The 15,545-nt window shown below is 42.0% G+C and overlaps 1 protein-coding gene across 1 annotated transcript in view; it reads left to right on the top strand.

Annotated features, from left to right (window-relative positions):
* LOC138666539 (uncharacterized) overlaps positions 1-15,545 on the top strand; it is a 195,945-nt gene that overhangs the window by 167,230 nt on the left and 13,170 nt on the right. The window contains 2 exon segments of the mRNA XM_069754751.1: positions 757-811; positions 2,208-2,260. Of these exon segments, the coding sequence (XP_069610852.1) occupies positions 757-811; positions 2,208-2,260 (108 nt within the window).

Raw genomic sequence — 15,545 nt, 5'->3', positions numbered from 1 at the left:
TGCTTCTGCTGCTGTGAAGCACCTGAAGGGTTAATAAACTTCTTGAATGTGGTTTTGAGCACCTTGAGGGGTGCAGTTTTTAGAATGGTGTCACTTTTGGGTATTTTCAGCCATATAGACCCCTCAAATTGACTTCAAATGTGAGGTGGTGCCTAAAAAAAAATGGTTTTGTAAATTTCGTTGTAAAAATGAGAAATCGCTGGTCAAATTTTAACCCTTATAACTTCCTAGCAAAAAAAAAAATGTTGTTTACAAAATTGTGCTGATGTAAAGTAGACATGTGGGAAATGTTATAGATTAACTATTTTGTGTCACACAACTCTCTGGTTTAACAGAATAAAAATTCAAAATTTGAAAATTGCGAAATTTTCTAAATTTTAGCCAAATTTCCATTTTTTTTCACAAATAAACGCAAAAATTATTGACCTAAATTTACCACTAACATGAAGCCCAATATGTCACGAAAAAACAATCTCAGAACCGTTAGGATCCGTTGAAGCGTTCCCGAGTTATTACTTCATAAAGGGACACTGGTCAGAATTGCAAAAAAAGAATGCTGTAGATAAGCCCCTGATGCTGGTGGGCTTAGATCACCTTCGGTTTTGGGGGTGACAGGTTCCCTTTAACAACAGCACTTATTGGCAACTGTGTCTCATCATCATCTATATTTGGAGACACTAATTGTCGTTCCCCACTGTTCTTATTGTGGTGCAAATATTTGGGAATCACTACACACTTCCCTCTTGAAACATGCAGGGCAAGAGTCCAGAATCAATAAATGGAAATATAAAGAGCTCTTTGGCGTTTGAGTGTGAGATCACTTGTCTTCTGGAACTCTCCATGGTGGGAGGAAGGAGGATTGGGGTGAGGATTTTGTGGTCTAGGCCTTTGGTTAGTGAGACTGGACTGTGTAGAAGACAGGGTGGTTCTGGGAAACATACTGTAACCACTATCTGCCATCCAAGTGACCACCTGTTCGCATTGTTCTGGCTTCAAGAGTGATGTCCCGCACTCCCCTGCAAAGTGGGACAGAAAGCTAAGTCTTGTGGGTGAGCATGTTTGTTCTCGCGCAGCAGGCACTTTCACCTGATCCACGGGCGCGGCCTTGAGTGCACCATCAGCAGAACGTCCGCTTCACTTGTCCCTTACTGCAAGCCTTGCACATTTTAAATTATGTATATAATATATGCCTATATATTTTACGGTATTAATAGGGAAAAGAAAATATGTAGCTCTGAAAAGGACTTCGAAATGGAGCCTAAAAATGCATGTAAAAAAACTACAGTTATTATATTAAGTGCAAAATCAACTCTTTTATGTCCTGTAAAAGAAAAACATTAAAAATGCGCATTCACATCTGCACCAAAAATGCATCAAATAAGGAAGAAAAGGCATTAAAAAATGCAAAAATACAATAATTCCCGCCCCCTCTGACATCTCCTGCCGGGGTAGTAAGAAATGATAAATTAGTGCGGCTTGAGGTGCGGCTTCACCCTCTTTCGGCTCTGTAAATTGGGAGGTACGAGCGTCACTCAGCCCATCGTTGCCCACCATCTCCTGTCCGGCTGCTCCAGGACCTGCATCTTCTGCGCTTCTCTCCATTGCAGGAAGAGCGATGAGCAGATTGGAGACGTGAGGGGCCGCACAGAGATCGGGGGGACGAGGTGGGATTGTATTTCTTGTGTCTCCTAGAGAAGACACAGGAGGGACAGCAATTATAGCAGAGTAATGGGAGGGACAGATACACACGGCTCCGCTACATATGCTCCGTACACACCCGACTCTGCTCTGAACACTTCGAACACACACGGCTCCGTACACATCGCACACACAGCTCCGCTCCACACACACACAGCTCCGCTCCGCTCCGTACACCTCGTACACATGCGGCTTCGCTCCGTACACACACGTGGCTCTGCTCCGTACACCTCGTACACACGCGGCTCCACTCCGTACACATCATACACATGCGGCTCCGCTCCATACACATTGTACACACGCGGCTCCACTCCGTACACACGCGGCTCTGCTCCGTACACCTCGTACACACACGGCTCTGCTACATCCACACTGTAAACCCCTCCTGACCCCACACATAAACTTCCCCTCATCCAGCACCATGACAACCAGCACAGCAGTGTCCTGCATACACTGAGGCCCCTGATCATGTGACCCCTGACTCCTCCCCTCCTGTGACCTCATCACAGGTCCTGTGTGCACAGAGCAGCCATATATGTGGTGTGCGGCTCTGCAGGTGGAGGTAGGTGTCATTATTAGTTATAAGGACGGGTTGCATACAGTCTAGCGTATATATATATAATGTGTTATAGATAGTAAGGGCAGGGTATTGTGGACACATTTCTGCAGATTTTTGTTATACATGTAGCTGGTAATATTTGGGCACTAAAAATACCCATATTATTTAGGCACGATGTGTGGCATTAATTCGACTTGGATTTTTTTATTATTATTATTATTATTTATTTTGTACATATTATTTGAGCATTATATTTTGCTATTATTTGGTCTCTTAATTTTTTTGTTTTAGCCTTGTATAGTGATTTTGTTGTATATTTTTGGGGACGGACTAAACTGCATATTGGGATGATGGGATGATGGGATGATGGGCTGCAATACTAGACTCCACCACTAGATGGCAGCACATTTTACAAATGCAGCCCAGGAAATGAACTTCTTGTAATATAGCAAGAAGGGAATTCAATGGAAATACTTAAATGAATCAGAACATCCACAGGGCTGGATTAAAGTTTAATAATAGAACCAGGGAAAAAAAGATTGTAACTATATGGGATTATGTGTAGAATATCGGGTTACACATGCCTGGTGATATATCTCATCAACATCTCATAGGACTATGGGTATATCTATTGATCTGTATGGGGATTATGGGTGAAATATCACAAATACACATGCCCAGGAACATACTTCATCTACTTCTGATAGGAATATGGGTATAATTATTGTTCTGTATGGGGATTATGGGTGAAATATCACAAATACACATGCTCATGAACATATTTCATCTACTTCTGATAGGAATATGGGTATAATTATTGTTCTGTATGGGGATTATGGGTGAAATATCACAAATACACATGCCCAGGAACATATTTCATCTACTTCTGATAGGAATATGGGTATAACTATTGTTCTGTATGGGGATTATGGGTGAAATATCACAAATACACATGCCCAGGAACATACTTCATCTACTTCTGATAGGAATATGGGTATAATTATTGATCTGTATGGGGATTATGGGTGAAATATCACAAATACACATGCCCAGGAACATACTTCATCTACTTCTGATAGGAATATGGGTATAATTATTGATCTGTATGGGGATTATGGGTGAAATATCACAAATACACATGCTCAGGAACATACTTCATCTCCTTCTGATAGGAATATGGGTATAATTATTGTTCTGTATGGGGATTATGGGTGAAATACCACAAATACACATGCTCAGGAACATACTTCATCTACTTCTGATAGGAATATGGGTATATCTATTGATCTGTATGGGGATTATGGGTGAAATATCACAAATACACATGCCCAGGAACATACTTCATCTACTTCTGATAGGAATATGGGTATAACTATTGTTCTGTATGGGGATTATGGGTGAAATATCACAAATACACATGCTCAGGAACATATTTCATCTACTTCTGATAGGAATATGGGTATAATTATTGTTCTGTATGGGGATTATGGGTGAAATATCACAAATACACATGCCCAGGAACATATTTCATCTACTTCTGATAGGAATATGGGTATAATTATTGTTCTGTATGGGGATTATGGGTGAAATATCACAAATACACATGCTCAGGAACATACTTCATCTACTTCTGATAGGAATATGGGTATATCTATTGATCTGTATGGGGATTATCGGTGAAATATCACAAATACACATGCTCATGAACATATTTCATCTACTTCTGATAGGAATATGAGTATAATTATTGTTCTGTATGGGGATTATGGGTGAAATATCACAAATTCACATGCCCAGGAACATACTTCATCTACTTTTGATAGGAATATGGGTATAATTATTGTTCTGTATGGGGATTATGGGTGAAATATCACAAATACACATGCCCAGGAACATACTTCATCTACTTCTGATAGGAATATGTGTATATCTATTGATCTGTATGGGGATTATGGGTGAAATATCACAAATACACATGCCCAGGAACATACTTCATCTACTTCTGATAGGAATATGGGTATAATTATTGATCTGTATGGGGATTATGGGTGAAATATCACAAATACACATGCCCAGGAACATATTTCATCTACTTCTGATAGGAATATGGGTATATTTATTGTTCTGTATGGGGATTATGGGTGAAATATCACAAATACACATGCTCATGAACATACTTCATCTACTTCTGATAGGAATATGGGTATAATTATTGTTCTGTATGGGGATTATAGGTGATATCATGAATACACATGCCCAGTGTCATATTCGATCAATTCCTGGTAAGAACACGTATGTGTACAATTATTGTTTTATATGTTGATTATTGGTAAAATATGATGAAACATGTCATTAACTTCCGGTAAGAATATGGGTATATTTATTATTCTATATGGGGTTGTGGTCAGAATGCTATGGATATACAGATCCTGTAACCTATTTGCATCTGACAGGATTACATGTCCATGGACTTCTCCCACCCCTGGGAGATGTGAGCCCTGGCATCATAGGTCTTTGACCCAGTGTTCCCACCTCCTTATTAGGCCGGCCATGTCATAGAGATGAGCAGTCTTGCACCATACTTCTTGCCTATATACCTATATTATTCTCAATACATTGTCCTTTATAGGATGTTGGATCTTTTGCAGGATTTTATTGGTTACTTAGGTTTGTTGACATCAATAACTTTTTAAATAACTTTTAATAAAATAATAGGTTTTATCTTATCAAAAATATTTGGAAATGGAACATGTATTTTAGTGTATACTGGTCTCTAGGTTAATACGAAGGCCATCATAACAAATCCAACAAAATAGCTTTCATGGAACAATAAATGATCCTGCTTACGTTCACATGTCTGATATAGGACTCGGTATTGCTTCTTCGTCAGTAGGCAAGCCATAATTGAATCTTATGTGCCTGTTTTCCATCCAGGTTCACTTGAATGGAAATGGAAACTTTCATATTGTTCCCCGCTATACAGGGCATTTTTTTTTTTTGTGTGTGGCTGTGGGAAAAAGATGAGGGTAACGTATACAGTCATGGCCAAAAGTTTTGAGAATGACACCAAAATTTTATTTTCACATTATCTGCTGGCCTCTGGTTTTTATTAGTGTTTGTCTGATGTTTATATCACATACAGAAATATAATTGCAATCGTATTATGAGTACCAATAGGTTATATTGACAGAATGAGTTAATGCAGCAAGTCAAAATTTGCAGTGTTGACCCTTCTTCTTCAAGACCTCTGCAATTCTCCCTGGCATGCTCTCAATCAATTTCTGGACCAAATCCTGACTGATAGCAGTCCATTCTTGCATAATCAATGCTTGCATTTTGCCAGAATTTGTTGGTTTTTGTTTGTCCACCCGTCTCTTGATGATTGACCACAAGTTCTCAATGGGATTAAGATCTGGGGAGTTTCCAGGCCATGGACCCAAAATCTCTGTTTTGTTCCATGAGCCATTTAGTTATCACCTTTGCTTTATGGCAAGGTGCTCCATCATGCTGGAAAAGGCATTGTTGGGCGCCAAACTGCTCTTGTACGGTTGGGAGAAGTTGCTCTTGGAGGACATTCTGGTACCATTCTTTATTCATGGCTTTGTTTTTAGGCAAGACTGTGAGTGAGCCGATTCCCTTGGCTGAGAAGCAACCCCACACATGAATGGTTTCAGGATGCTTTACAGTTGGCATGAGACAAGACTGGTGGTAGCGCTCACCTCTTCTTCTCCGAATAAGCTGTTTTCCAGATGTCCCAAACAATCGAAAAGGGGATTCATCAGAGAAAATGATTTTGCCCCAGTCCTCAGCAGTCCACTCCCTGTACCTTTTGCAGAATATCAGTCGGTCCCTGATGTTTTTTCTGGAGAGAAATGGCTTCTTTGCTGCCTTCCTTGAAACCAGGCCTTACTCAAAGAGTCTCGGCCTCACAGTGCGTGCAGAAGCACTCACACCAGTCTGCTGCCATTCCTGAGCAAGCTCGGCACTGCTGGTAGTCCAATACCGCAGCTGAAACAGTTTTAAGATACGGTCCTGGCGCTTGCTGGTCTTTGTTGGGCGCCCTGGAGCCTTTTTGACAACAATGGAAGCTCTCTCCTTGAAGTTCTTGATGATGCGATAGATTGTTGACTGAGGTGCAATCTTTGTAGCTGCGATACTCTTCCCTGTTAGGCCATTTTTGTGCAGTGCAATGATGGCTGCACGTGTTTCTTTAGAGATAACCATGGTTAACTGAAGAGAAACAATGATACCAAGCACCAGCTCCTTTTACAGTGTCCAGTGATGTCATTCTTACTTAATCATGACTGATTGATCGCCAGCCCAGTCCTCATCAACACCCACACCTGTGTTAATGGATCAAGCACTAAAACGATGTTAGCTGCTCCTTTTAAGGCAGGACTGCAATGATGTTGAAATGTGTTTTGGGGGTTAAAGTTCATTTTCTGGGCAAATATTGACTTTGCAAGTACAGTAATTGCTGTTAAGCTGATCACTCTTTGACATTCAGGAGTATATGCAAATTGCCATTACAAAAATGAAGCAGTAAACTTTGGAAAAATTACTATTTGTCTCATTCTCAATACTTTTGGCCATGACTGTACAGCACTTTGCCAGCCAATTTACTGCTTTATCCAAGCATCCAGGCGGCTGCCCAGGGCTCCCCTTTTAGACACAAAAAATGGACAAAAGCGGACAGTAGAACATAAAAAAGAGGTAGGATGACACAAAAGGAGGATACTCAGAGGGACAGAAGGATACAAGAGGGACAGGAAGACCCAAAGCGGGACAGCAGGATACAAAGGGGGGCATTTTAATCAGTTGTTTGAGTTATCCCAGTTTTTCACAAATCCAAGCACCCTCTGCTCCCGTTTAGCTTGGATAAAAGAGACTCTACTGGATATTTTTATCAGGTAAAGGATAAATATGGGAGTTGGGATTTGTAGCCATGTTAGCCAAATCATAATCCCCATATAAATGAATATTGATAATAATCAATAATATAATCATCCACATCTGATGATCATATCACATTACATTTTATGTGAAATTAGTGGGGTAAGGTGTTTGTTGGTTGACAGCACACGCTATGCACGATTGAGCAGCTAAGTATTAAATTTCACAAGGAAAACACAGGCTATTTTCAACTCGACGCTTTAAAGAGGATCTGTCATCACATTCAATGCCACCAAGCCGCAGCTATGGTGGCATAGTTGACAGGTCCAGCTGTGTGGAGAGACCTTTGTCCACCTCCCTGGGTGCCTCCTCATTGAAATACTAAACTTTATTGCCCCCTTGGCGCGCGTAACGGGAATCAAGAAGTGGTCCTGTTGGTGTTTTGGAGTGTGAACCAATCAGTGCTTGAGCCCTGCGCTGTGCCGCGTCATCAGTCGCTGGGCAGTAAAAAAATTCCTGCCCAGCAACTGATGACGCAGTGCATTGTAGATAGCGTAGATTTGTTCACACTCCATCGGACCGATACAGACACTTCATGCTTCCAGTGGTGCCCGTCGAGAGGAATAAAGTGTAATATTTTAGTGCGGAGGCACCAGGGAGGCGGATAGAGGGCTGTCCACACTGCTGGACCTGTCAGCTATGCCACCATAGCTGCGGCTTGGTGGCGTTGAATGTGATGACAGGTCAGCTTTAAGCCTTTTTTTCAGTACTGAAGATAAGCAGTTAAGTCTCTTAACCCCTTAGTGACAGAGCCAATTTGGTACTTAATGACCAGGCCAATTTTTGCAATTCTGACCACTGTCACTTTATGAGGTTATAACTCTGGAACGCTTCAACGGATCCCGCTGATTCTGAGATTGTTTTTTCGTGACATATTGTACTTCATGTTAGTGGTAACGTTTCTTCGATATTACTTGCGATTATTTATGAAAAAAACGGAAATATGGCGAAAATGTTTAAAATTTTGCAATTTTCAAACTTTGTATTTTTTGGCCCTTAAATCAGAGAGATATGTCACGAAAAATAGTTAATAAATAACATTTCCCACATGTCTACTTTACATCAGCACAATTTTGGAAACAAAATTTTTTTTTGTTAGGGAGTTATAAGGGTTAAAAGTTGACCAGCAATTTCTCATTTTTACAACACCATTTTTTTTAGGGACCACATCACATTTGAAGTCATTTTGAGGGGTCTATATGATAGAAAATAATTAAGTGTGACACCATTCTAAAAACTACACCCCTCAAGGTTCTCAAAACCACATTCAAGAAGTTTATTAACCCTTTACGTGCTTCACAGGAACTGAAACAATGTGGAAGGAAAAAATGAACATTTAACTTTTTTTTGCAAACATCTTAATTCAGAACCATTTTTTTTATTTTCACAAGTGTAAAAACAGAAATGTAACCATAAATTTTGTTATGCAATTTCTCCTGAATACACCAATACCCCATATGTGGGGGTAAACCACTTTTTGGGCGCACCGCAGAACTTAGAAGTGAAGGAGCGCCGTTTGACTTTGTCAATGCAGAATTGGCTGGAATTGAGATCGGATGCCATGTCACGTTTAGAGAGCCCCTGATGTGCCTAAACAGTGGAAACCCCTCAAGTGACACCATTTTGGAAACTAGACCCCTTAAGGAACTTATCTAGATGTGTGGTGAGCACTCTGAACCCCCAAGTGCTTCACAGAAGTTTATAACGTAGAGCCGTGAAAATAAAAAATCGCTTTTGTTTACACAAAAATGATCTTTTCGCCCACAAATTCTTATTTTCACAAGGGTAACAGGAGAAATTAGACCACAAAAGTTGTTGTGCGATTTCTCCTGAATACGTCGATACCCCATATGTGGGGGTAAACCATTGTTTGGGCGCACCGCAGAGTTTGGAAGTGAAGGAGCGCCGTTATACTTTTTCAATGTAGAATTGGCTGGAATTGAGATTGGACGCCATGTCGCGTTTGGAGAGCCCCTGATGTGCCTAAACAGTGGAAACCCCCCACAAGTGACCCCATTTTGGAAACTAGACCCCTTAAGGAACATATCTAGATGTGTGGTGAGCACTTTCAACCCCCATGTGCTTCACAGAAGTTTATAATGTAGAGCCGTGGAAAAAAAAAATCGCATTTTTTCTACAAAAATGATCTTTTTGCCCACAAATTTTTATTTTCACAAGGGTAAAAGGAGAAATTAGACCAATAATGTTGTTGTGCAATTTCTCCTGAATACGTCGATACCCAATATGTGGGGGTAAACCACTGTTTGGGCGCACCGCAGAGCTTGGAAGAGAAAAAGTGCCGTTTTACTTTTTCAATGTAGAATTGGCTGGAATTGAGATCGGACGCCATGTCGCGTTTGGAGAGCCCCTGATGTGCCTAAACAGTAGAAATCCCCCACAAGTGACCCCATTTTGGAAACTAGACCCCCCATGGAACTTATCTAGATGTGTGGTGAGAACCTTGAATGCCCAAGTGCTTCACAGAAGTTTATAATGCAGAGTCGTGAAAATAAAAAAAAAAAAATTTTTCCACAAAAAAGATTTTTTAGCCCCCAAGTTTTTATTTTCACAAGGGTAACAAGAGAAATTGGACTCCAAAAGTTGTTGTCCAATTTGTCCTGAGTATGCTGGTACCCCATATGTGGGGGTAAACCACTGTTTGGGCGCACGGCAGAGCTCGGAAGGAAGGAGCGCCGTTTTGGAATGCAGACTTTGATAGAATGGTCTGCGGGTATTATGTTGCGTTTGCAGAGCCCCTGATGTACCTAACCAGTAGAAACCCTCCACAAGTGACCCCATTTTGGAAACTAGACCCCCCAAGGAACTTATGTAGATGTGTGGTGAGAACTTTGAATGCCCAAATGCTTCACAGAAGTTTAGAATGCAGAGTCGTGAAAATAAAAAATATTTTTTTTTTCCACAAAAAAGATATTGTAGCCCCCAAGTTTTTATTTTGACAAGGGTAACAAGAGAAATTGGACCCCAGAAGTTGTTGTCCAATTTATCCCGAGTACGCTGATGCCCCATATGTGGGGGTAACCCACTGTTTGGGCGCACGGCAGAGCTCAGAAGGGAGGGAGCACCATTTGACTTTTTGAGCGCAAAATTGGCTGTCGTGTTTGGAGACCCCCTGATGTACCTAAACAGTGGAAACCCCCCAATTCTAGCTCCAACCCTAACCCCAACACACCCCTAACCCTAATCCCAACCTGATCCATAATCCTAATCACTAACCCTAACGATAATCCCAACCCTTACCCCAAAACAACCCTAATCAAAACCCTAAATCCAACACACCCCTAATCCTAATCTCAACACTAACCTCAAACCTAACCCTAATCCCAATACACCCCTAATCACAACCCTAACCTTAACCCTAATCCCAAACCTAACCCTAATCCCAAGCATAACCCTAATGCCAACCCTAACCCTAATACCAACCCTAATCCAAACCCTAACCCTAATCCCAACTCTAACCCTAACTTTAGCCCCAACCCTAGCCCTAACTTTAGCCCCAACCCTAACCTTAGCCCTAAGGCTACTTTCACACTTGCGTCGTTTGGCATTCTGTCGCAATCCGTCGTTTTGGACAAGAAACGGATCCTGCAAATGTGCCCGCAGGATGCGTTTTTTGCCCATAGACTTGCATTGCCGACGGATCGTGACGGATGGCCACACGTCGCGTCCGTCGTGCACTGGATCAGTTGTGTTTTGGCGGACCATCGGCACAAAAAAACGTTCAATGAAACTTTTTTTGTACGTCGCATCCGCCATTTCTGACCGCGCATGCGTGGCCGTAACTCCGCCCCCTCCTCCCCAGGACATAGATTGGGCAGCGGATGCGTTGAAAAACTACAGCTGCTGCCCACGTTGTGCACAATTTTGACAACGTGCGTCGGTATGTCGGGCCGACGCATTGCGACGGCCCCGTACCGATGTAAGTGTGAAAAAAGCCTAACCCTAAATTTAGCCCAAACCCTAACCCTAAATTTAGCCCCAACCCTAGCCCTACCCCTAACCTTACCCCTAACCCTACCCCTAACCCTACCCCTAACCCTAGCCCTAACCCTACCCCTAACCCTAATTTTAGCCCCAACTGCTGTTCTCCTGCCGGCCGGCAGATGGAGACAGATGGCGGGCGCACTGCGCATGCGCCCGCCATTCTCTTCTGCCGGCGGCCAGGAGGAGCAGCAAGAGGATCCAGGGACACAGGTGAGTATGCTAGGGTCCCCGAATCCCCCTATTTCTCTGTCCTCTGATGTGCGATCACATCAGAGGACAGAGAATTACACTTTACTTTTTTTTTTTTTTTTGCGGTCACGGTAAACAGTTAATTACCGGCGATCGCAAAACAGGGGTCGGTAAAACCGACCCCGATCATGCTCTTTGGGGTCTCGGCTACTCCCGGCAGCCGAGACCCCAAAGATTCACGCGGGGGCGGGCGCACTGCGCATGCGCCCGCCATTTTGAAGATGGCGGCGCCCACCGGGAGACACGAGGAGCATCGGGGGAGATAGGTAAGTATTGGGGGGCCACCTGGGACCCCTTTTCTCTGTCCTCCGATGTGCGATCACATCGGAGGACAGAGAAATTAAAAAGAGATCGCGTTTTTTTTTGCGATCGCCGGTAAACGGTTAATTACCGGCGATCGCAAATGCGGGGTGGGTTAAAAACCCCCCAAATCATGTTCTCTGGGGTCTCGGCTACCCTCGGCAGCCGAGACCCCGGAGAAAATCCGACTCTGGGGGGCGCTATTCACTTTTTCCACAGCGCCGTTAATTAACGGCGCTGTGGTTTAAGTACCCTTAGCGGCTGCCGTTAAAAGGCGTATCAGCAGTCGCTAAGGGTACTTTCACACTAGCGTTTTTTGTAAATCCGTCACAATGCGTCGTTTTGCAGAAAAAACGCATCCTGCAAAAGTGCTTGCAGGATGCGTTTTTTCCCCATAGACTTCTATTGGCGACGCATTTGCGACGGATTTGCACACTTCGCATCCGTCTTGCGACGGATGCGTCGTGCTTTGGCGGACCGTCGGGAAAAAAAAACCCTACATGTAACGTTTTTTTCTCCCGACGGATCGCTTTTTCCGACCGCGCATGCGCGGCCGGAACTCCGCCCCCACCTCCCCGCACCTTACAATGGGGCAGCGGATGCGCCGGAAAAATGCATCCACTGCACCCATTGTGCAAAGCGTTAAACGCTAGCGTAGGAATCTCTCCCCGACGCATTGCGACGGGGAGATTCCGACGCTAGTGTGAAAGAAGCCTAAGGGGTTAAATCAGCCTTTATTTACTTATTTCAGCAACCTTGACGTCCAACCACAAAATATATCAATAAAGTCACAAAAGCTATTTTCAAGTCAATGCTTCAGACAGTTTTCACAATCTTGAAGAAAAAAAAAAAAAGCAAAAACTTTGTTAAACCCGTCTTTCCAGGCCTGTTTCAGCATCTTTGAGCGTATAAACACTGCATATGTCCAGGAAATCAATGCAGATATTTTCAAATTAATAGTTCAAACTGTTATCGCTATATTAATGAAAAGCCGTCATATAGAGACAATAAACAGCCTATACTGACTTATTACAGCGCTATTGAATGCAGAATTACCAAGCTGTAAAAGGAAATTACTTAGCCTATTTGACGCTGTAATATAAATGTACATGTAGGTATTCATTTATTATGGAGCTTAGGTGCCCACAAGTTTTTAAAGATATTTTTTCAAACAAAGCTGCAAAATTATTTGGCCTCTGTAAATATAATATTTCACATTGAATTACCATGGAGGTGAATAATTCTATTCATATTATTATGGGAAATTCATCAAATGTGGTACTGGGCATGACTATTTGGGATAAATATATATGTTCTTAAAATAATGATAAAATATGTTCCTGGGCATGTGTATTTGTGATATTTCACCCATAATCCCCATACAGATCAATAATTATACCCATATTCCTATCAGAAGTAGATGAAGTATGTTCCTGGGCATGTGTATTTGTGATATTTCACCCATAATCCCCATACAGAACAATAATTATACCCATATTCCTATCAGAAGTAGATGAAGTATGTTCCTGGGCATGTGTATTTGTGATATTTCACCCATAATCCCCATACAGATCAATAGATATACCCATATTCCTATCAGAAGTAGATGAAGTATGTTCCTGGGCATGTGTATTTGTGATATTTCACCCATAATCCCCATACAGAACAATAGTTATACCCATATTCCTATCAGAAGTAGATGAAGTATGTTCCTGGGCATGTGTATTTGTGATATTTCACCCATAATCCCCATACAGATCAATAATTATACCCATATTCCTATCAGAAGTAGATGAAGTATGTTCCTGGGCATGTGTATTTGTGATATTTCACCCATAATCCCCATACAGAACAATAGTTATACCCATATTCCTATCAGAAGTAGATGAAGTATGTTCCTGGGCATGTGTATTTGTGATATTTCACCCATAATCCCCATACAGAACAATAGTTATACCCATATTCCTATCAGAAGTAGATGAAGTATGTTCCTGGGCATGTGTATTTGTGATATTTCACCCATAATCCCCATACAGAACAATAATTATACCCATATTCCTATGAGATGCTGATGAGATATATCACCAGGCGTGTGTAACCCGATATTCTACACATAATCCCATATAGTTACAATCTTTTTTTCCCTGGTTCTATTATTAAACTTTAATCCAGCCCTGTGGATGTTCTGATTCATTTAAGTATTTCCATTGAATTCCCTTCTTGCTATATTACAAGAAGTTCATTTCCTGGGCTGCATGTGTAAAATGTGCTGCCATCTAGTGGTGGAGTCTAGTATTGCAGCCCATCATCCCATCATCCCATCATCCCAATATGCAGTTTAGTCCGTCCCTATTTTTGAGCACTGTAGAATGGTATTAACCCCTTCACGCCATAACATTTTTATTTTTCCGTCAATATGGCCATAGGAGGACTTGTTTTTTGCGGGACGAGTTGTACTTTTGAACAATACCATTGGTTTTACCATGTAATGTACTAGAAAACAGGGAAAAAAATCAAAGTGCGGTGAAATTGCAAAAAAGTGCAATCCCACGGTTGTTTTTTTTGTTTGGCTTTTTTTCTAGGTTCACTAAATGCTAACACTGACCTGCTATTATGATTCTCCAGGTCATTACGAGTTCATAGACACCAAACATGTCTAGGTTCTTTTTTATCTAAGTGGTGGAAAAAAAAATTCCAAGCTTTGCTTAAAAAAATTTTTTTGCATAGCTAGCTGAATGGTTTTTAATGATATCATTTCGGTGCAGATACGATCTTTTGATCGCCCATTATTGCATTTTAATGCAGTCAAGTGTTAATCCGCACAGTGGGGAAGCCCACTCAGTGCACAGGTAATTGCATGAACTGATGCTGCAAACATGTGTACAGCAGTAAGTGCTCCGTGAGCCGGGGTGCCGCTCCAAAGAAAATAGCCACAATGGATACAAAAATTGAAAGGAACGGATGGCACTCACCGGTTAAAAAAAACTTCTTTATTCCAATACTTTAAAACATCGGCGTTGGGAGCAGGAGTGGAATGGACGACAGCCATTTCGTGCTGCAGTGGCGCTTCTACTGGTGTGACCAGTAGAAGCGCTACTGCAGCGCGACACGGCTGTCGTCCATTCCACTCATGCTCCCAACCTCCCAACGCCGATGTTTTAAAGTATTGGAACAAAAAAAGAAGCATTTTAATGCAATGTCGGCGTGACCCAAAAAAAACCAAACGTAATCCTGGCGTTTTGAATTTTTTTCTCGCTACGCTGTTTAGCGATGAGTTTAATCCTTTTTTTTTATTGATAGATTGGGCGATTCTGAACTCGGCGATAGCAAATATGTTTAGGTTTGACTTTTTTTATTGTTTTATTTTTAATGGGATGAAGGGGGGTGATTTAAACTTTTATATATATTTTTTCATATTTTTTAAAACTTTTTTTTTTACTTTTGCCATGCTTCAATAGCCTCCATGGGAGGCTAGAAGCTGGCATAGCCTGATCGGCTCTGCTACATAAAAGCGATGCTCAGATCGCTCCTATGTAGCTGAATTACTGCATTGCTACGAGCGCCGACCACAGGGTGGCGCTCACAGCAATCCGGGATCAACAACCATAGGGGTCTTCAAGAGACCTATGGTTGTCATGCCGACGCATCGCTGACCCCCGACCCCGGGGGTCTATGAGATGCGCCATTTCTGGGCCAGCTGCGAGCTGATGTTTTTAGCCTTGGGGGTGCCAATATCCATGGCCCTTTCCCAGGCTATTAATATCAGCACACAGCTGTCTGCTTA

The sequence above is a fragment of the Ranitomeya imitator genome, chromosome 2 (genome assembly GCF_032444005.1).
Source record: "Ranitomeya imitator isolate aRanImi1 chromosome 2, aRanImi1.pri, whole genome shotgun sequence".
NCBI classification, from domain to species: domain Eukaryota; kingdom Metazoa; phylum Chordata; class Amphibia; order Anura; family Dendrobatidae; genus Ranitomeya; species Ranitomeya imitator.
The sequence above is the reverse complement of the archived record's forward strand: the minus strand, read 5'-3'. Positions and strand labels throughout refer to the sequence as shown.